At 45.3% G+C, this 23,995-nt stretch overlaps 1 protein-coding gene across 3 annotated transcripts in view; it reads left to right on the top strand.

The window, feature by feature from the left end:
* The window catches only part of LOC145355752 (unconventional myosin-XVIIIb-like), a 344,749-nt gene that overhangs the window by 280,919 nt on the left and 39,835 nt on the right, over nt 1-23,995 (top strand). For all 3 annotated transcript variants that reach the window (XM_080208083.1, XM_080208085.1, XM_080208084.1), the window contains one exon: nt 12,293-12,478. In XM_080208083.1, coding sequence (XP_080064209.1) covers nt 12,293-12,478 — 186 coding nt within the window. The remainder of the gene's footprint in view (nt 1-12,292; nt 12,479-23,995) is intronic.

Raw genomic sequence — 23,995 nt, 5'->3', positions numbered from 1 at the left:
CAAAACTTGCTCAGGTCCATGCCATCCACGTCACCTGAATACCTTCAATACTCGCATCATGTTCTGTCTCAGTTTATTCCACATGAAACAGACCCAGCTCACCCACAAAAAAACAGAATACTGTGGATGCCAGAAACATGAAACAGGAACTCAAACTGCTGGAAATGCTCAGGAGCAGCTGGGGAAGAATCGATTGGAAGAGGAACGTATTGGCTTCTGGAAGTCTGATCTCTTAATTTAAACTATTTCTGGTCCTTCTGTTTAGGGCAAGGAATTGATCCATCATTGAATAAATGTTGAACGGGAGCAAAGATCCTGTGATCTATGTCATGAAATATGGGCTGGAATTCTCTGGTCATTCATGGGAATTTGGGCAAATCTCCATTCGCTGCAGTGGACTGGGGAACCCCAGCTGTGGGCAAGATCGGAGAATCTGGTTGCAAGGAATTGAGATAATAAAAAATAGGAGCAGAACAAGGCCATTGAGCCCATTCAGCCTACTCTGCCATTCGATAAGTTCCTAGCTGATCTGATTGTGGTCTTAAGTCCAGTTTCCTGGTAGCACGGTGCCACAGTGGTTAGCACTGCTACCTCACAGTGCCAGGGACCTGGGTTCAATTCCCAGCTTGGGTCACTGCACATTCTCGCCATGTCTGTGTGGGTTCCCTCCGGGTGCTCCGGTTTCCTCCCACAGTCTGAAAGACTTGCTGGTTAGGTGCACTGGCCATGCTAAGTGCTCCCTCAGTGTATCCGAACAGGTGCCGGAGTATGGCGACTTGGGGATTTTCACAGTAACTTCATTGTGGTGTGAATATCAACCTACTTGTGACACTAATAACTAAACTTTAAAATACTGCCTGTCTTCCCCCTCAATTCTGTCATCAATATATTCAGCAGGGAAGAGAGTTCCAGAAGCAAATGATCCTCAGAGGGAAGAAATATCCCTTTATCTTAAATGGGAGACCTCTTATTTTTAAGGAGCTCCCTAGCTTTTGATTTCCCCCCTGTGAATAGTTGACAATGGACAAAGGTTATTTGCTCCCAAGTTTCTCAACAACTGAAAATTGTGCTTCTTGGGAGAGGGAGGTTAGGCTAGGGGATCCTGTGCTCTGTGCATTAGGGCTGTACTTTGGCTGGATGTACAGAGGTGGGTTCAGGCCACCAGGCAACTCCCCGCCCACCCTCCAGACTATTTTACTCGAGGCAGAGTTGAAGATAGAAGAGGTTTCACAGAGGCAGACAGGAGAATTCCTGCAGGCCTCCATGAGGTGTCTGAGATTATGATCTCTGCTTAGGTACAGCCTCCCGCTGGCAGCTTGAAGGACCAGCACTTCAGGCCAGCTTTTGATGCCTACCCCTCCTGCCTGGTTGCAGCTGCTGGGATCCCCCTCCATCTCGAGGGCCAGCCACTGTGGCCAATTTCTAAAACAGAATAGTTCTAAAAGTCGCTGGGAGGATATCTCACTCCCTTACCTGAAATGGTGAAATTAAGCTCTGTCGATGCTTAATAGGAAAAGGTATAGCTCACGCAGTGCACAGATCCTGAAGCCAAAATTGGCTTGTACTGAACCACAGAATCCCAACAGTGCAGAAAGATGCCATTCGGCCCACTGAGTCAGCATCACACCCAGGCCATACTTTCCGCCCTATCCCTGTAACCCCATTTAACATGGCCAATCCACCTAACCAACACATCTTGAGACACTAAGGGGCAATTTGGCATGGCCAATCCACCTCTTGGACACCTTTGGACACTGAGGGACAACTTGATATCACTAATTCACCTATCCTGTGCATCTTTGGACACTAAGGGGCAATTTAACATGGCCAGTCCACCTACCCTGCGCATTTTTGGACTGTGGGAGGAAACTGAAACTCTATTGAATGAGGTAGTAGGCCTCCATTACAAAGCAGCTATTGAAATCCAATGCTCATCCAAATGCTATAAGTCTGAGGGAGGCAAAGTTCAGGATCATAAGACCAAAGGAACTGAAATAGGCCATTCAGTCCATTGAGTCTGCTCCACCATTCAATGAGATCAAGATTGAGCTGATGTAATGTTACTCAACTTCACTCTCCTGCCTTGTCTCGATAACCTTTGATTCCCTTACTGATTAAAAATCTGTCTCTACTGACTCATCCAGGAAAAGGTGTGAGTGCTTATTCAGAATGTGTCTTCGTGCTGAAGCTCTCCATGTTTGATCAGCCAGACTATACTCGCTGTTTAAGCCCAAACACAAGAGATGGCAACTTGGGAGAGGAATTGGAGAACTGCAGATGCTTATGGAGCCAGACTTGATCAACGATAGTATCTGCCTCAACACAAGGCTTCACATTTTGCAATCTCCCCAAATAATTGAATTTGACAGAAGTCCCAACCTCTAACCTTTACCCTCTTGTGTGCCAAAACTGACAATTCTATTTGTGGTGCGGAGATGCCGGCGTTGGACTGGGGTGGGCACATTAAGAAGTCTCACAACACCAGATTCAAGTCTAACAGGTTTTTATTTTTTCTCTATGTTGGTTTCCAAGTTGCCGTGTCTGCTGTAGAGCTGGTGTATGAGGTGATAGAGGAGTGTGAGAGAGGTGTGATGGCAAAGTCTCTCAGCCATGTCTGTATTATAGGTCGATTTGAGTGGGTTTGAACTCTGTAGCCCTTTTGAGATCTTGTCTGTTTTCTTGCATCTTAGTAGAAACTTGGGCCACAATTCTCCCAAAAGTGCTGAATTGGTGGGAAAACTGTTCTAAATCCTGACTATTTTGTCAGTTCAACTTCTGTGCACTGCAGAGGTCCCAGTCGGGAATCTCATTAAAAACCCAGGGGATCGGGGCCCAGTCACGCTGGAGTTGGACAATTCTGGAACTCTGCACATGCGCGGTGACTCCAATCTGTCGACACCTTGTTTGCCGGCCAGCTCGATCATTGGCCAGCCCGGAAACCTGCAATGCTGCCTCTCCAGCCCCCTCCCCCCCACAGCCCAATCGTGGCCCTCACAGCAATTCCCGGGCCAGCCCTGACACCCCACTGCCGCCCTGGAGCACCCCTAAGTACCCCGCAGCAGTGGCGATTCCCACCCCCTTCACCCTGGCAGGCCCCCCCACCCTGCAGACAACACCCCCCAGCCCACCCCAGTTGTTGCCCTCCCTCCAACCCAGACCAATCCCAATGCAGAGTGGCAGTAGGACCCCCACCGATCGCCCCTAGGCTAGGCCCCCACCGCAATAGGCCCCACCCCTCTTGGCACTGCCTGATGCCTGGTGATCAGTGCCAAGGTGCCCCTTGGGCATGGGCATTTTGCCCCTTGGGCAGTGCCGGGGGCACAGGCTGGCACTGCCAGGGTGTCCATGCCTGGGGGCACCACTCCCCCCATCTGTCCAACCCCCTGAGGGCCGTGATTGCTCCATCCTTCATTCCGACGGGGTCTCCTGCTAGTTCATGGGGAGCTAGTTTGAACCCTGCCGCAATGAAGTGCTCCTGGCAAGGTGGGAGATTCAATTGGGGCACGAAAGATCCCAATAACGAGCTAATAAACATATTTCAAATATACGCAAAGAAGATTTAAGTAAGCCGCCTGTCTTCCTGCCGGTTTCCAGCGTGGTCTGACCAGCGACTGTTCACTGGCTCTGGGAGATGCGCATGCATTCCCGGTGCATGCACAAGTCCCAGTTCAAGGTCAGAGTTGCACGTCTCCCATCACAACCCAACAGAAAAGTCACGGGTCGCAATGGGAGAATCGCGGCCTTGATGCCTGTGTCGATATACGCGATCTTCTTGGAGATTCTCTCCACTTTAAGCTGGCGGTTGGCAGTGTCGCTGATAGCCATGATGTGGTGACACCGGTGTTGGACTGGGGTGGGAACTGTAAGTAGTCTCACAACGCCAGGTTAAAATCCAACAGGTTTAAACCTGATGAAGGAGCAGTGCTCCGAAAGCTCGTGATACTAAAACACTCACCTGATGAAGGAGCAGCGCTCCGAAAGCTTGTGATACCAAATCAACTTATTGGACTTTAACCTGGTGTTGTGAGGCTTATTTCTGTTTGTGATAAGGGTTTCCAGATACATGGTGCAGCAATATTTCATTTATTGACATAAGACGTAAAATGAGCCACTGCACCAAATTCTGCTGCGTTATATCCCAGTGGCCGTGGCTATATTACATTCAAAATCTATACAATACAACAATTTCCTTCACATCTAAGCAACAGCACTGTTATTAGATCAAGGAAATGAACCAATCTGATTGTTTGATCAAAGGCCAGTGTCTGATCTTTAAATGAATGGGCAGTTTTAATTTATTATGGGAAATTGGGACTCTTATGAACCATGTATCTCAGTGCCAACTCAATTCAGAGCCGTTGCTCTGTGCCCCATGGATTTTATGGAACCATGGAAACGATATTGAAAAATGACTTGATGGCAATGGGTTTAAATCAAGTCTATTTCAGTGTGACATGAGCTGTTTCAAAGGTACTCTGCCTGGAGGAGCGCTGCAGCACACATCTAATCAAGGTCTCCCGATGAGAAAATCAGAATGTTGAACTGTCTCCAACATTCATAGCGAGCTATTAATTCAGGACATCATCAGTTCAGTCCTAACATGTCACTCACACAAAGCAAAATATTTTTCCAACTTGAAAATAAATTTTTGTTCCTGTGTCTTTTGGTTGGCAAGGAAATCACTGCTCCCCCCGTTATACATTGAGATGAATGTACCACGTTCCTATTGCCTCGTCATTCACTTAAATGTAAATCATTGTATTCCTTCTGTGCCATTCGGCCCATCAAGTCCCTGACAGCACATTCCACCCAGGCCCTATCCCCACAACCCATGCATTCTCAGTCCCCTGCTATATTTCTTGTACACCTATGACTGTGTGGCCAAATTCCCCTCCGATTCGATTTTTAAGTTTGCTGACCACAGTGGGTTGCATCTCAAACAATGGCAAGGCAGAGTACAGGAATGAGAGAGAGAATCTGGTGAACTGGTGCGGCAGCAATAATCTCTCCCTCAATGTCAGCAAAACAAAGGAGATTGTCGTCAACTTTAGGAAGTGTAAAGGAGAACATACCCCTGTCCACATCAATGGGGATGAAGTAGAAAGGGTCGAGAGCTTCAAGTTTTTAGATGTCCAGGTCACCGACAACCCGTCCTGGCACCCCACTCCAGCACTATAGATAAGAAAGCCCATCAATGTCTCTACTTCTTCAGGAGACTAAGGAAATTTGGCATGTCAGCTACAACTCTCACCAACTTTTACAGATGCACCATAAAAAGCATTCTTTCTGGTTGTATCACAGCTTGGTATGGCTCCTGCTCTGCCCAAGACCGCAAGGAACTACAAAAGGTCATGAATATAGCCCAATCCATCGCGCAAACCAGCCTCCTGTCCATTGACTCTGTCTACACTTGCCAATGCCACGCCAAACCTGTCAGTATAATTAAGGATCCCACGCACCCTGGACGTTCTCTCTTCCACCTTCCTTCGGGAAAAAGATACAGAAGTCTGAGGTCATGTACCAACTGACTCAAGAACAGTTTCTTTCCTCCTGCTGTCAGACTTTTGAATGGACTTACATTGCATTAAGTTGATCTTTCTCTACACCCTAGCTATGACTGTAACAGTACATTCTGCGCGCTTTCATTTTCTTCTCTACAGTTTTGTCTGTATAGCGTGCAGGAAACAATACTTTTCACTGTATGTTAATACATGTGACAATAATAAGTCAAATCAAATCAAATTTATCCAACTAACCCCCTAACCTACACATCTTGGAACACTAAGGGGCAATTTAACATTGCCAATCAACTTAACCTGTGCATTTTTGGGCTGTGGGAGGAAACTGGAGCACCGGAGGAAACCCTCGCAGACACGGGGAGAATGTGCAAACTCCACACAGTTACTCAAGGCTGGAATTGAACCCGGATCCTGGCACTGTGAGGCAGCAGTGCTAATTGCCACTGTGCCAACAGTGTTGGCAAGTGTAGGGGCAGTACCCTGATTTTCATATAACACCATTTCCATACTTTTCTCACTGCCCCAGATTCACTGACATACAGTTTAAATATTTGCACATCTGCCATGCTTTGAGTTGACATTGTGTAGAATACAAGTTAATCATCACCATAGTGTTACCGTTCCCCAATTTATGTGTCCCATTGCACCAGATGGTGGAGAATGTCCAATGGCATATCCATAACCCATACTAGGTGGTCAGACTCCTTGAGAACTCTGTCCGCTGGTTTAGAAGGGTGCAGATTCAAGCCCCATTTGGACCTCATGGATGATACTGCAGATGTAACAGCGTTGCATTATCAGAGATGTTGTATGACAGGGTTAGATGAGTAGGGCAATGAGTTGGCAGATGTAAAATGCTGGGAAGTGTGAGGTAGTAAGGAGAGAAAAACAGAGTATGTTTGAAAAGGTATAAAATTGAAATGATTTTGAGAGGGACTTGGACCGGTATGGTCAGCATTTTGGAAGGCAAATGACACATTGACCTTTATTGCAAGGGCCTGGACTGCAATAATTGGGGAAGTTTTGCTACAATTGTATAAGGCTTTTGTGAAACCACGCCTTGAATGTTGATCACAGTTTAATCTCCATATCTGAGGAAGCACCTTGGAGACAGTATAACAAAGACAAGTCTCTGAAGTGAGAGGGTTATTTTATTGTGAGAAGCTGGGTAAATTGGGTGAATATTATCTAGATTTTAGATGAATGAGAGATGGTCTCATTGAAATTTCCAAGATTCTGAAGGGTCTCGACAGGGTAGACACCTGAGAGTTTGACCGGAATTCCCAGGCAGTTCACTCCTCATTGCCGTTGCGAGCGGAATGGAGAACTTGGCACTCAGCATTCACTGCAGCAGGACTGGAGAGTCTCAGCGATGGTTTTGGTCACAGAATCCAGCCTGTTGTTTCTACAGGCTGAGTATGGGGGTACAATCTCGGGATAAAGGCTTAATCATTAAGAAATATGGTGAGATGAACATCACCCAGAGGTTTATAAATCATTGAAATTCTCCAACCCAGAAGGTGGTGTTGCTTTATCTTGGAGAATCTTTCAGACTGAGATTGATGGAGTTTTGATTTCTCAGGGAATCAAAGGATGCAGACAGCAAGGAGGGAACTTCAAAGTTTATTTATCAGTGTCTCAAATAGGCTTACATTAACACAGCAATGAAGTTACTGTGAAAATCCCCTAGTCGCCACACTCCAGTGCTTGCTCATGTGAGGGACAATTGTTCTCTGAGGGAGAATTTAGCACGGCCAATGCATCTAACCAGCACGTATTTCATGCTGTGGGAAGAAACCAGAGCACCCGGAGGAAACTCACGCAGATACGGGGAGAACTTACAGACTCCACACAGACAGTAACCGAAGTCGGGAATCGAACCCTGGTCCCTGGCACTAAGAGGCAGCAGTGCTAACCACTGTGCCACCGGGCCTGAGGGGCTGAATGGTCTTTTCCTGCTCTTATTCTTAAATATTCTTATAGCCTTCTCAATGAGGAGTTAAACTGAGTTCCTTCCTGCTCCCTCAGGTGGATGTTTAAGATTCCAAGCCTCTGTTTGAAGAAGCGTATCCTCACCAACAATTAGGCCTCGACTAACCGATAAAACCAATTATTTGGTCATTTATTTCATTGCTAGCTATGGGATCTTGCTGTGCATACATTGGCCCCTATCTTACACAGTTCAAAAGTACTTCACGGTTTGGGATGTCTTGAAGTTTTTAAGCTGTTATGTAAATTCCTTCTTTATATCGGCTCCATACATTGATGCTATATTGGCAACGACTCCAGAATTGGAGCTTTGAAATGTGGTCAGTAGCTTCAGCAATGAAAGGGAAACAAGAACAGACTGATTGGCTCAATTGCTTACAACAACTACCCAGCAAACTCCCTGTCAGAAAGAGGACACAAAATGGCTGATAGGGTTGACCAATGATTGCCTGCTTTTTTCTGGGTGCCTTGTCACTACTTTACTATGGGACTTGAAATCGAATTTGGGAAAGTTCATTTGAACTTGGGTTTTAAAAATGGAGATGGGATAAGGAGCAAAATATGAAAACAGTGACTAGGGCTACTTTAGGGATTAACTGGAGGCAAGATTTATTTGATAGTAAACTCACAAGATTTCGAAGTTCCCCTCTTTGTCAGGTCACCTGACGAAGAGGGGAACCTCGAAAGCTTGAGAGTTTACTGTCAAATAAATCGGTTGGACTTAAACCTAGTGTTGTCAGACTTCTTACTGTGTTTACCCCAGTCCAACACCGGCATCTCCGTAACAGGTCAGGAGGCCATTGATACCTCATCCATCAAAATGTACAGTTCTGTTCACCATATTATAGAAGGATATTATTAAACTAGAAACAGTGCAGAAGAGATTTACTAAGATGCTGCTGGGCTTTGATCCTTTGAGTTATAAGGAGAGGTTGGATAGACTGGGACCTTTTTCCTCTGGAGTGTAGGAGGCTCAGGGATGATCTTAGCGAGGTCTATAAAATAATGAGGGGCACCGATCAGCGAGATAGTCAATATGTTTTCCCAAAGATAGGAGAGTCTAAAACTAGAGGGTGTAGGTTTAAGTTGAGAGGGGAGAGATACAAAAGGATCCAGAGGGACAAATTTTTCACATAGAAGATAATGAGTGTCTGGAACGAGCTGCCAGAGGTAGTAGTAGAGGTGGGTACAATTTTGTTTTTTAAAAAGCGTTTAGACAGTTATGTTTAAACATGGGCAAGATGGGTATAAAGGAATATGGGCCAAATGCGAGCAATTGGGACTAGCTTAGGGGTTTAAAATAAAAGGATGGCATGGACAAGTTGGCCTGACGGCCCTGTTTCCATTCTGTAAACTTCCATGACTCTATGACTCGAAGTGTCATCCATTGATGCCTCTTCTATTGAGGCTTCTTTCATTGGCATTTCACTTCCTCCCCATCGTGGATCTCCCATGAAAGAAGTGTCACAGCCTCAGCCACAAGGAACCCCATGGATTGGCTCCCCCTTTACAGTGATGGACTCATAGCTGTGACCATTGTATTTAATTTTCATAATGTTTCAGGTATTAGATTGGCCAGGCTAAATGCCCCTCAGTGTCCCAAGATGTGTAGGTTAGGGGGATTAGCAGGCTATATATGTGGGGTTACGTAAATAGGACCTGGATAGGATTGTCTGTCAGAGCGCCAGTGCGGAGTCGATGGGACGAATGGCCTCCTTCTTTACAGTAGGGATTCTATGATTCCATGCTGAGACACCCTCAGTGTTACCCACACACTGCAGCACTGTTCCCAGTGGCTCAGTTGGCCTTACAGAGATTCCAGCTCTCTGTTTTGGCTTTTGGAATCTGCAAACCATCCTTAATTAGATGGCGGAGGTGGAGGCGACCTCTCAATTGGACGCCTCTGGTAAGATGGTGATGCCCATGTGGCCTGGTTGACACCATGGGCATTGGGACCTGCTTCAGGTTCCAACAGCAAAACAATTTTAGAGGTAATCATTTTTAAGATGATTGAACACCACAGGTGTACTTCAGTGCAAAATAGCACATTATATACACAACAGGTCATAGACTACCCAACAGGTCATAGACTACCCAACAGGTCATAGACTAACCAACAGCTGGGCCAGATGTGACTCTGTATGGCTCCCTCTGTCCACTGTATTCTCAGCCCATTTGTTGATTTCACTAAATTAAGGAGTAAGAACATTACAATTTTTTGGAACAGGTCAGATGTCATTGGGGGTTAAAGGTTTATCCTCTGTTTATAGATCCAGTGTCATCCCCATATAATCACTACATTCTTCAGTCTCATTTCTCAACAGAAATTATACTGTTCATAAATTATAAATTACACTTGGTCCCCAACTCCAAATCATCTATGTAAATCGTAAACAATTGCGGTCCCAACATTGATCCCTGAGGCACACCATTAGTCACTGATTGCCAACCAGAAAAATACCCATTTACCCCCACTCTTTGCTTTCTGTTAGTTAACTAATCTTCTATCCATGCTAGTGCACCTTTATCTTATGTAGCAGTCTTTGGTGCAGCACCTTGTCAAATGCTTTCTGGAAATCCAGATACACCACATCCACAGGTTCCCCATTATCCACTGCACATGTAATGTTCTCAAAGAATTCAGGATCAGGGAGGTCATGTTGGAACTGTATAAAATGCTGGTTAGGCCACAGCTGGAGTACTACATGCAGTTCTGCTCATCACATTATAGAAAGGATGTGATTACACTGGAGAGGGTACAGAGGAGATTTACCAGGATGCTGCCTGGGCTACAGGAAAGATTGGATAGGCTGGTGCTGGTTTCGTTGGAGCAGTGAAGATTGAGAGGAGATTTGATAGAGGTGTAGAAGATTATGAGGATGATAGACAGAGTGGATAGGAAGGCACTTTTTCCATTATTGGAGATTAAATAATCAGGGGGCAGAGAGTTAATGGATAAGATCGAAGACCAAGAGGGGAGTTGAGGAGAAACTTCTTCACCGAGAGGGTGGTTGGAGTCTGGAACTCACGATCTGAAAGGGTGGTTGAGTCAGAATCTCTCGTAACATTTATTGCTAGGAACGTAGGAGAATGAGGGGTGACCTTATTGAGTGTATAAAATCATGAGGGGCATTGATAGGATGAACACACTTCTTCCCAGGGAAGGTGAATTGAAAACCAAAGAGCGCAGGTTTAAGATGAGAGAGAAAGATTTAAAAGGGACTGAAGGACAACTGCTTCACGCAGAGGGAGGGGCGTATATGGAATGAGTTGCCAGAGAAAGTGGTTGAGGCAGCTACAATAGCAACACTTAAAAAGCATTTGGATAAGTACATGATGGGAAAGGATTAGAGGGATATGGGTCAAACACAGGCCATTGGGATTAGCTGGGAGGGCACCATGGTGTGCATGGACCAGCTGTACTGTATGACACTATGACTCTTAAGTGTTTAGATATTCAATCTTGCTGCTGTAACCTCCAGGGCTATGGATCAAGCGCTGGAAAGTAGGGTCAGTATAATCAGATCTTTGTTGACTGCTGTGGACATGATGGGCCGAATGGCCTCCTTCTATGCTGTGAATCTATGAATATAGCAGTTCCTTGTAGCATATCAGTCCATCAAATTTCCTGCAAGGTCAATCTTTCTAATCTTTTCCTTGCCAGTTTGTTATCTGTATGAATAGGATTGTAATATTTTCTAGCATTCTGGGGCTATTTGTATTTCTCAGTTCATTCATGAATGGTTCCAAGCTTGTACTTCTTTATGCTTCAACGGTTTGGATATAAAACTATTCTTGACTGTGGCTTTCGGATTCTTCGTTAAAAGCTGAATAAAATGTAATTGAAATGAATCACTTCATACAGACAGACATACACACAGACATATGCATATACGCAGACATATACACACAAACATACATACAGGCATGCAGACACACACGCAGACATACACGCAGACATACAAGCATTTATATATGCAGACAAATACGCATTCATATATGCAGACATATACGCAAACATATATGCGGACATACACACGTAAATATACACACAGACATACATACAGGCATGTACACAGACATACATATATACAAAGGTAAATATATAGATATACACACAGACATACATGCTGACATGTACACAGACACACACAGACATACGAACAGACATATAGACAGATAAGCACACAGACATACACACAGACAGACATACACACACACAGACATACACACACACAGACATATATAACAGACAAATAAACAGATAAGTACACAGATTATATACACAGATATATACATACACATATACACAGACACATACACACAGACACATAGCCAGCTAAGTACACAGATACATACACAGGCATACACACAGAAGGACAAGGGCAGCAGACCAATGGCAATGTCATAACCTTGAAGTTCCCCTCCAAGCCACTCAGCATTCTGACTTGGAAATATATCGCCGTTCCTTCGCTGTCACTGAGTGAAATCCTGGAACTCCCTCCCTAACAGCACTGTGGATGTACCTACACCACATGGACTGCAACCACTCAAGAAAATAGCTCATCACCACGTTCTGAACGGCAACTAGGGATAGCAATAAATGTGGTCCAGCCAGCGAAGTTTACATCCCTGAATGAATAAAAATAATTTAATTTTACATGTAATTATTCAAACTCACATATGTGCATATATGTATGCATACCTGCACACACATTCCAAAGGGAATAAGTGTATCACATTCCAACTAAAGGTTTTGCTCCAAATTATTGCTGTTTTTGTAGACATTGGTTCTACGTCTGCGGGACAGTGTGATGAAGATGGGCGAGGAATTGGATCAGGCTGCTGAGACTGAGGCGCGGGAGAAGGAAACCGCGAAACGCTTCCAGCAGCGAATGGAGGAAATGAAAGCGGAGATGGATGAGCTTGTCGAGAGGGAGCAGGAGGCTTCTCGGAGATGTATGGAACTGGTAAGGAGGCTCAATTCCGATTTAAATAATTCAAACAGGAGAGATCACAGAGGAGCACATCCACAAATGCCAGAAATACGATATAAAAATACCAAGTTCTGGAAATGCACAGACAAACTGAAAGACAAGATACATTGATATTTTGGATGTAGCCCTTGCTCTGATGAAGTGAGGAGAGGTCAGATAGTTCCCTCTTTCCACACTCCTTGCTTGAATGCAACAAGTCTTTTTTGAAAAAAATGAGCTTGCCAAATCTGCGAATGTTTAACTGTTTATATGATTTGACTGTAAAAGGCAGAAGCAGATGCGTTTCCCTGCAGAGAAAGGAAGATCACTTTTGTTATGTATGTTGGGCATAACGCCTTTAAAGGGATGGGTTGGGTGACCTTGGGGACAGTGTGACCTGCCTACACTCAGGGCCTGTCTGCAGAGGGAGTTCTTGAGGATACACCCCAGTAATAGAGAATTTAGCAGTTTTTATTGTACTTAACCTCTGCTCCGACTTGACATACACACACACACTCACACATACACATACATATATACACACTCATATATACACATAAGCACACAGAATCATACAACGTACACATATGCACACAGACACTAGGCACAACATACACATTTTTTGCACTCAGATGCACACATACAATATACAAGCATGACACAGACACAAACACACACACCAACATATAGACATGCACACACACACAATGTATGCACGCAACGTATCAGCAAAAACATATAAGCAAACACACAGACATGCACACAACGCATAAACGGATACACACAGACCAACACGTGAACCAACACACAACAGCAACACACGGATACATACATTAATGCCATGCACACATGCACGCGCACACACACACACACACACGCGAACCAATCCCAACACACATGTATGCACACACGCACACACATACATGTGCACACATGGAGCAGGAATTTACGGCCTCTCAATGCCCTATCTACCCTGACGGATATGATGGGCTGTTTAAATCCCCATTCAGTCTGGCAGGACTGTAATATTCCACCAGACAGGAGGAGCTGTAAAATCCTGACCATAAATAAGTTACAGAGAGGGAGGATAGATTAAATAATTTAAAGTTCAATGAGGTTAAATGATACATGGTTCCTGAAGGTCGGTAGCTTGGTGGCTTCAGGCTGACATCATTGATCCTTCTGGGTTTGTTGCCGAGGTGTTTTATAGATGTAGACGGAAGATTTATCTGTTCATCTGAATATTGCAGCTGCCTGTGGCGTATGGAGAGTCAAAAACAGCAGACAGGGTTCAAAATTTACAAGTTACATGGAGAAAGCGACCCACACTGGGATCTTACTCTCTCAGAGTCTCAGATGCTTGTGCTGGTCTGAGGAAACTGATGCTTCAACACACAAAGAATTAACTGGTGTGTCACTGCCCTTCTCTGTCCAACTTCCTGGTTATCCTAAATTTGGTCGTGGTATTGTCTACATGATGTGGATGTGCCAGCGTTGGACTGGGGTAAACACAGTAAAAAGTCTGACGACACCAGGTTTTAGTCCAACCGATTTATTTGATAGTAAACTCACTAGCTTTCGAGGGGACTCCCTCTTTGTCACCTGACGAAGAGGGAGACCCCTCGAAAGCTTGTGAGTTTACTATCAAATAAATCGGTTGGACTAAAACCTGGTGTCGTCAGACGTTTTACATTGTCTACATGATCAGGTGACATGGCCATGGCCTACATGGTCAGGTGACGTCTGGAAAACTTCCTTTCACAGCCAGAGTCGCATTGCCCAAGTCATTATGACTAATGGCTTCTCGCTACCCAGTTGAGAATGTAGGTGATTATCTGGATGTTTTGCTAATGGGGCAAGAGGTGTCCCTCATCAGATTCCTTCAAGGCTCCTGGTGAGGCTTTGCGGAAATATTGGGCTGGAATTTTCCGACCTCACCTGTGGCTGGGTTCCTGCAGTCCTGCTGCAGTGAACGGAGATTTGGATGAGTGCCAAGCTCTGTGTTGTCACTAGCAGCAGTGGTGGGGCGTGAATGACTGGAGAATTCCAGCCATTGTCTCCATTTCAATGACCTTGTATTCAAGAGGCAGCTAGGTATGGCACTTGGGGTGAATGGGATCAAAGGTTGTGGGGAGAAAGCAGGAGTAGGCCATTGAGTTGGATGATCAGCCATGATCATAATGAATGACAGAACAGGCTTGAAGGGCCAAATGGTCTCCTGCTGCTCCTATCTTTTATGTTTGGAATGTAGAAGGAACAGTGATACAATATGCAGCCAACTTTGACTCTGCTGTCAAGACTTTAGAATATAGCTATCGAGTATATTTTTAACTTCAGTTAGTGGTTTCTAGTCAGTTAATTCATGAAGTCAAATGTTATAAAGTGTGGCTTCATAACACCCTTCATTAGAACGAGTACAGGCTGAAGGATATACTTCATACAGCATCATTTTCTCATAGTCTGAAGTGATTAGGTCAACTTAGTTGCGAGCCATCCACTCATATATCTGCAGCCTGAAGTATATCAAACATTATGGGCCAGATTTTAACACACTCAAAACCCATTCAAGTACTCAGAATCAAATCCATTATCTTTGTAATCTGGAAATGTTTCTGTTTTCACTGTTAACGTTAACTGCATCGTTCAAGATAAGGGTAAACAAATGAAAGGTAGTGATTGATTAAGTGGCTTGAGTAGGTAAAATAAAGGGACTCACCCGCTGCCCAGGGCAGTAAGGAAGGAAAAGGATATCTTCCTGGTTGAGTTGACTGTTAGCGGGGTGGGGTGGGGTGGGGGGAGGGGATGCGGCAAGGAGGAGCACCCCTTTGTAAATCTGCTCCTGGACCGGGCCAAGTTGTCCATTAACAGGTCCAGACAGTAGATGGCAGAGGGGACCATCTGATCCACCAGTTTGCCCCTCTATCACAGCTTGTTGTTGGCCGGCTGTCCCTACAGAGAGAGGACATGGAGTCCATCAATACATATTACACCTTCCATGACAGGAAGCTATGAACCCTGGGACTGATACCCTCAGTAGATTTTGGAGTTTTAGAACATAGAACATAGAACATAGAACATTACAGCGCGGAACAGGCCCTTCGGCCCACAATGTTGCGCCGACCAGTCTTATTTTTAAAAAAAAAACATTGACCCACTAATCTAAACCAATCCCTTTTCGTCCATAAACCTATCCACCAATCTCTTAAACGCCCCCAAACTAGGCGCATTTACAACTGCAGCAGGCAGGGCATTCCAGTCCCTCACCACCCTCTGGGTAAAGAACCTGCCCCTGACATCCGTCCTATAACTACCCCCCCTTAATTTAAAGCCATGCCCCCTCGTGCTAGATTTCTCCATCCGAGGAAACAGGCTATCACCATCCACCCTATCTAAACCTCTAATCATCTTATATGTTTCTATAAGATCCCCTCTTAGCCGCCTTCTTTCCAGTGAAAACAACCCCAAATCCCTCAGTCTCTCCTCATAGGACCTCCCCTGCATACCAGGCAACATCCTGGTAAACCTCCTCTGCACCCTCTCCAAAGCCTCCACATCCTTCCTGTAATGTGGGGACCAGAACTGCACACAGTACTCCAAGTCCTGATGCATTTTGATATGTTGTCACTGTGCACCACTAGGGGCCGCCACCCCTCATTAATTATTTTATTCCTCTTGTGTTCTATTCAAAGGAGCATATAACAAGGGATTGCTTTGACTCTGGGATGTGTCTAGGTAGGAGGGAGAGATATGTAATGCTACATCCTGTGAGTAACCTACTTACAAGAGTAGCGTGTGTGTCTAGTTTCATAGAAATCATAGAAATCCTACGGTGCGCGAGAAGGCCATTCGGCCCATTAAGTCTGCATCGATAACAATCCCACCTAGGTCTTATCCCCACAACTCCACATATTTATCCCACTAATCCCTCTAACCCTACACATCTCAGGACACTAAGGGGCAAGTTAGCATCTTCAATGCACCTAGCCCACACATCTTTGGACTGTGGGAGGAAACTGGAGCACCCAGAGAAAACCCACTCAGACAAGGGGAGAACATGCAGACTCCACCCAGACAGTGACCCAAACTGGGAATCGAAACCCTGGGAATAGAGCTGTGAGGCAGTGGTGCTAACCATTGTGTCACCGTACCAATCCTTTCGGACTTCATTGGCTGGGGTCCATTTAATATTCATAATCAATGTAATTATCTTTGACTAAATAGCGATAAGGTACAGTAGATGAGTTGATAAGGTGTTGACAACTGCAACCTTTCACCAGCCATGGCTTGTGATGGAATAATTTGGATGTTTGGGAAACATTGAAGTGATTCGGGACAGTGATTGTGCTATTTGAGTTGCAACTAAAAGTGGAACTAAGAACATTTCGAGTGAAGGGCAGCGTACGGAGCAGGTTTAGTAAGTAGAAGCGCTTGCATTTATAGAGCACGCTGAATGACCTGAGGATGTCCCAAAGCACTTTAAAGCCAATTCAGTTGATGTTTAGCCACTATTATAATGTGGACTACTTAAGCGCAGCAAAGGCCCCTCAAACAATGTGATGATAATGAGCAGATAACTTGGTTTGAGTGACGTTGGTTGACAGATAAATGTTGATCAAGACACCCTGGAGAATGCACCTGCTCTTCTTTGAAGTAGTGTGATGGGATCTTTTATAGCCATCTGCACAGTGTGTATGTTGCTCGATGGTTACAGCTGGTCTCTGAATGACTGACTGAATGGTTGTCAAGTTCTCAGTGATGAGGTGACGATGGAGTTTAAGGGCGGCATGGTGGCACAGTGGTTAGCACTGCTGCCTCACAGCGCCAGGGACCTGGGTTTGATTCCGGCCTTGATCACTGTCTGTGGGGAGTTTGTACGTTCTCCTCATGTCTGCGTGTGTTCCCTTTGGGTTCTCCAGCTTCCTCCCATATTCCAAAGGTTAGGTTGATTGGCCTTACTAAATTGCCCCTTAGTGTCAGGGGGCTAGCGGGGTACATATGTGGATTACAGGGATAGCTGTTGGTAGGGGCTGAATGGCCTCTTTTTGCATTGTAGGGATTCTATGGCAGAACTTCCTTTTGGCCAAGTCAAGCGTCAGATCAAGCCCAAGATTTGGTCCGATGCCTTACCTTGCCAGCTTGGATTTTGGTTATCTCTCTTTTGGAGCCCATAAATTGGATTCAGTTTGAACTTAATTTTTGGAGCAAGCAAGGTCCAGTCTGCCTGGTCCACTCTGAGCATTGTCTTTGTAACTTGAAGGATGGAGGAAATATTAAAAAAGTATCCTACTGACTGATGTTGAGTTTGGTTTCTGCCAGGACCATTTAGCCCCTGACCTCATTACAGCCTTGATGGGGCATGCAGTGGCATAGTGGTATTGTCACTGGGTTAGCAATCCTGAGACTCAGGGCAATGTTCTTGCAGCTGGGTTCAAATCCCACCAGGGTAGGTGGTGAAATTTCAATTCAATCAATTAAAATCTGGAGTTAAAAATCTAATGATGACCATTGAACCATTGTCAATTAAAATCCATCTGGTTCATTAATATCCTTTAGGTCGTTACTTGGTAAGGCCTATACATGATGCCAGGCCCACAGCAATGCGGTTGATGCTTAAATGCTGCCTGATATGGCCTAACAAGCCATTTAGTTGTATCAAGCCACTAGAGCATCAATAAGGAATGAAACTAGATAGACACCTGGCATCAACCTAGATGTTGATTTGATTTATTATTGTCATATGTATTAGTATACAGTTAAAACTATTGTTCCTTATGCACTATATAGACAAAGCATATCGTACATAGACAAGGAATGAAGAGATTGCAGAATGTAGTATTACAATCATCGTTAGGGTGTAGAGAAAGATCAACTTAATGTGAGGTAGTTCCGTTCAAAAGTCTGACAGCAGCAGGGAAGAAGCTGTTCTTGAGTTGGTTGGTACGTGACCTCAGGCGTTTGTCTTTTTCCCGATGGAAGAAGATGTAAGAGAGAATGTCCGGAGTGCCTTGGGGTCCTTAATTATGCTGGCTGCTTTGCCACGGCAGTGGGAAGTGTAGACAGAGTCAATGGATGAGAGGCTGGTTTGTGTGATGGATTGGGCTACATTCACAATCTTTTGTAGTTTTTTGCAGTCTTGGGCAGAGCAGGAGCCCGTACCAAGCTGTGATACATTCAGGAAGAATGCTTTCTATGGTGCATCTACAAAGGCTGGTGAGAGTCGTCGTGGATGTGCCAAATTTTCTTAATTTTCTGAGAAAGTAGAGGAATTAGTGGGCTTTCTTAACTATAGTGTTGGTATTGGGGGGGGAGTAGGACAGGTTGTTGGTGATCTGAACACCTAATTCTTGGAGATTTTGACCCTTTCTACTTTGTCCCTGTAGACCTTTATGCTTCCTGAAGTTGGTGACAATCCCCTTTGTTTTGTTGACATTGAGAGAGAGATTATTGTCGCTGTACCAATCGACATTCGACACTGGAAATAACAACAGCAAACTCAGCCCTGTGGACTCTGCAAAGTCCTCAGGGGCTTGTGTCAGAATTTGGAGAATTGTATCACAGAATTAGTCAAGCAAAAGCCTGACAAAGTCTTACTCACATTCATCAGGCACCGAGCAGTGCTGAGTGGGGCGAGGCCTGAGGGGGTAGGGCCTACTGGGTGTGGGACCAAACCAGGGGCAGCTCGTCAGTGGTGTGGGGAGACCTGCTGCCACTCTGCATTAGAAGTTGATGGGGGAGTGAGGGGGATGATCAGGACTGGCCATGGGGTGTGGGGGAATTGAACTGGCCATGGTGGGGGGTGGGGTTAGCCATCAGGGGGAAATGTGGTGGGGGGGGGGGGGGCGGCACTTCCACTCTGCATTGTGATCTGTGGGGGAAGGGTGGGCGGATCAGTTTGAGCGGAGGGATGTGGGGGGGGGAGGTCACGATAGGCTGCAGGCCCTTGGGTTGGGGGGGGTCAGTGGTGTGCTTAGGTGTAGAGGCTGGCAGAGAGCAGCAGAGGCTGAGTGATAGGCTTCTGCTGCCTGAGACCTGCGCATGCGCAATGGTGCCCTCTGCTGCTCTCATCCAGCCTTTGGGAGATTTAAGACTCATCCCCTCCCCTTAAAGGTGAGAAACTCTTTTGAGGGTTTTTTTTAGTCTTAGGTGCACAATGTGGCAGATTTGGACTTGCCCAAAAAAGGGATCAGAAACTCTTCCATTTTCACGCTCGCCTGGACTTGGAATTTTTTCGTAAGATCACCTCCCAGGGCATGAGTCAAGCCAGGAGATTTATACCTGCAATGATTCACTCTGTGAATAAATCTACACTGAGTAAAGATTGGTTTGCCATTCTAACTTCATTGGCCGGCAGCCAGGGACATCTTAAGTAGAAGGATTAGTTGAGATTTGCTCCGGTAATAAGCTAAAAACAGTGGGTCAAGTGACCTCTTTCTATGCTAACCATTTAGACTCCCATGGGGTGGCACAGTGGTTAACACTGCTACCTCACAGTGTCAGGGACCCAGGTTCGATTCCTGGCTTGGGCCACTGACTGTGTGGAGTTTGCATGTTCTCCCCGTGTCCACGTGGGTTTCCTTCAGCTGCTCCGCGTTTTTTTCCCACACTCCAAAGATGTGTGGGTTAGGTTGATTTGACCATGCTAAAATCTCCCTGGGGTCAGGGGCATTAGCAGGGTAAAATGAGGGGATACAGGAACAGGGCCCGGGTAGGATTATTGTCAGTTGCAGACTCGATGGGCTGAATGGCCTGTGTCTACACTATTGGGGTTCTATGATTGTGGAACAGCATTCCTTTAATTTTAATACCTGTGAACATGACAATAACAAAACAGCCTGTCACTGTAAGAGGACGTACTTAGGATATGATGGCCCAATTGGTATAAGTTAAATATTTCTTTGTGAGTCAGTTTTAGGAATTGAGTGACATTGCACATTGATTTGAAGACAAAAGCTCTAAATGGTTGTCATGGTGATGTACATGATTCCCAATCCTGAATGCTTGTTATAATTGAATAATTGGCACTAAATGAAGTAAAGACTGTTATAAACTGTGCCGTTAATCATTTTTTTACGATGGTGTCAAGTTAACTAATAACTATCTAAAGTGCTCCTCGAATCAAAATGTACTGCATAATGCTATTTTCTAATTTCAACACAACTGAGGGAATCAAATCAACAACTTCCTCTTTCTCCAATCGGTTGGTGAATCAATGCAAAAACACAGGTCATGGTTTATTATGGGTGGCACAGTGGTTAGCACTGCTGCCTCACTGCTCCAGAGATCTCGGTTCAATTCCAGCCTCGGGTCACTGTCTGGGTGGAATTTGCACTTTCTCCCTGTCTCTGCGTGGATTTCCTCCAGGTGCTCCCGTTTCCCCCCACACCCCAAAGATGTGTGGGTTAGGTGGATTGGCCATGCTAAATTGTCCCTTAGTGTCCCAGATGCGTTAGAAGGATGACCAGGGTAAACATGGGGTTATTGGGGTAGGGCCTAGGTGGAGATTATTGTCAGTGCAGACTAGATGGGCTGAATAGCCTCCCTCTGTACCATAGGGTTTCTATGATTCTAAAAAAAAAGATTCTGCAAGGTGGCAGTACTCTTATTTACTGAGAGGGGTACAGAAACATAGCCAGGTTACTGCCATCTCTTGTATTTGAAATACTTTTTTATTGATGATATACTTGTTTCAACGTCTAGTAAATGAATGGATAAGATTTGAGTGCTGGGGCCTGTGCAGCGATGGTTCTTCTTGGCTTTCTGTGTGCGTGTGTGCCTGTTGTGTGTGTGTGCGTGTGTATGCACCTAAGTGTGTGTGTTGTGTATGTGTGTGTGTGTGTGTGTGTATTACATGCATGCGCGTGTGTGTGTATTGTGTGTGTTGGAGAATCATTGGGTGGAATCTAGAGTCATGATGTGGGTATGCCGGCGTTGGACTGGCGTAAACACAGTAAAAAGTCTGACAACACCAGGTTTTAGTCCAACCTATTTATTTGATAATAGACTCACAAGCTTTCGGGGTTAGCCCCTTCGTCAGGTGAATGGAGAGTTCTGGCCTCAGACAGAGCATCTGTCAGAGCATCTGCTCTGTCTGAGGCCAGAACTCTCCATTCACCTGACGAAGGGGCTAACCCCGAAAGCTTGTGAGTATATTATCAAATAAATAGGTTGGACTAAAACCTGGTCTTGTCAGACTTTTTACTGTGGAATCTAGAGGCCAGACCCCCCCATGAGTGGGAATGATAGCAAGTGTTCAAAATCCAGAGAGTTTTGAAAAGTGTGATGCTTGACGGTGAAATGGTGTTTTACAATTTGGGACCAGGTCCCCTGGCGGAGTGAGTCGGATTATGCCGTGGAACATTGGGAACCTCATTTTAATATATTAGCTTCTCATTATGCGGTTCACACGCTGGATATTGAGCCTGCACTGAATATTCGGCAGACACCAGCATGACGATAGCTCTGTATAAGAAATGCCAGTGTGGCGATAGCTCTACATAAGCAATGCCGGTGTGACGATAGCTCTGTATAAGCAATGCCAGTGTGACGATAACTCTATATAACCAATGCCAGCGTGACGATAACTCTATATAACCAATGCCAGCGTGACGATAACTCTACATAAGCGATGCCAGAGTGACGATAGCTGTACATAAGTGACGCCAGTGTGACGATAGCTCTACATAAGCAATGCCAGAGTGATGATAACTCTATACAAGCGATGCCAGAGTGAAGATAACTCTACATAAGCAATGCCAGTGTGGCAATAGCTCTACATAAGCAATGCCAGTTTGACGATAGCTTTACATAAGCAATGCCAGTGTGGCAATAGCTCTACATAAGCAATGCCAGAGTGATGATAACTCTATATAAGCAATGCCAGAGTGATGATAACTCTATATAAGCAATGCCAGAGTGAAGATAACTCTACATAAGCAATGCCAGTGTGGCAATAGCTCTACATAAGCAATGCCAGAGTGATGATAACTCTATATAAGCAATGCCAGGGTGATGATAGCACTGTATAAGCATGAACCTCACGCCTTCATTTCTGAGGGGGTTATCTGAGGTGAGCACACAGGCAACCATTTCACTGCAGCCTGTTCAACACTGAAGGGGCACCAAGAAGAATGCTGTTTAAAGTTTATAGTTTATTTATTAGTATCATCAGCAGGCTTATGTTAACACTGCAATGAAGTTTTAAGTGAAAATCCCCTAGTTGCCACATTCGGGTACAGTGAGGGAGAATTTAGCATGGCCAATGCACCTAACCAGCACTTCTTTTGGACTGTTGGAGGAAACCACAGCACCTGGAGGAAACCCATGCAGACACGGGGAGACAGCAGTGCTAACCACTGTACCACCAGGGATGCAGATAAGTGCAACTTGGGGTGGGGGGGATGCTGGTGTTCACTCTCACCACATTGGGAGGGGCGAGGGGATGAAATTGGCGAGTCTGATGCCATGAGAAAATGGAGCTTTAGCACAATTCACCCTGGTGGTTCACAGGGGAATTAATGTGCGGTTCTAGCTTCTGTGTCAGAGGGGATATTGGGAGGATATTAGCTCAGTGAATGGGAAGCGCTTGAGTGGAAGTCACAGAGACATGGAGGATGAGGGTCAGGGCTCTGGTAGGACACCTCTTAGCTCATTGGGTGTTCTCACTCTTTCAGTGCATGATTCAGGAGAATTACGGAGTCTGTGGAATTGGCTCCTTTTGCTATTCTAACTCTAGTTACCCAGAAGCTAGAACTAATTTTAATCCTTCCAACCTTTCTTGAGTAATTGATCAGATAAGTAAGTTTGGAAATGTCCAAAGTCTCTGTAATGACCTCAACGAGGCCCATGTGGTTGGTCTCTTGGAGTATGAGCTCCCTGATTGAGGTAATGCACCCCGGTGCGGAGGCGGGGTGGGAAAGGAGGAGGACCTCCTCGTGAACCTGCTCCTGGGCCTGGTAAGGCATTCCATCTACAGGTCTAGACAACGAGCAATCGAGGGGTTGTCCAACCTGACTATCTGCCCCTTTACTGCGACTTTATTCACGGCTGGGTGTCCCTGGAAAGGGAACATGCAGTGTCTGAGGGCACCACTGAAGCTTTCCATGCCCGCTGGGCACCACAGGGACTGGGGTGCATTATCGACCCCTTCAATCACATTTTAATTTGATGCTTTAAGTTCCTGCTTTGTTTTTTGTTTTGGGCAGTTCCCCTCCTTTTAGGGAGCCATTCTTTTTGAGTTGCCCCTAAGTTAATTTGATTTTAAGATGTCCCTGATTGAGGTAATAATCGCCTGCCCAATCAGGGAGCCATACCTATATATAAATGTAGGAGGACTATTCACACTCTGGGGTCTGACTTTATACCTGAAGCACTCTAGGAGTGGAGATAAGTTTGTAAGTTATGGGGATCTGGAGAAGGGACTCCGGCCTCTGAGCAATTATTTCAGTCTCTGACTTTAACTCCGAGTTTCTAAGGGATCCATGGCAGGTGAATTGCACACCTAAAATTCAAAAC

This window comes from Carcharhinus amblyrhynchos, chromosome 20, assembly GCF_965287045.1.
Source record: "Carcharhinus amblyrhynchos chromosome 20, sCarAmb.v2.hapA, whole genome shotgun sequence".
NCBI lineage: Eukaryota > Metazoa > Chordata > Chondrichthyes > Carcharhiniformes > Carcharhinidae > Carcharhinus > Carcharhinus amblyrhynchos.
The sequence above is the reverse complement of the archived record's forward strand: the minus strand, read 5'-3'. Positions and strand labels throughout refer to the sequence as shown.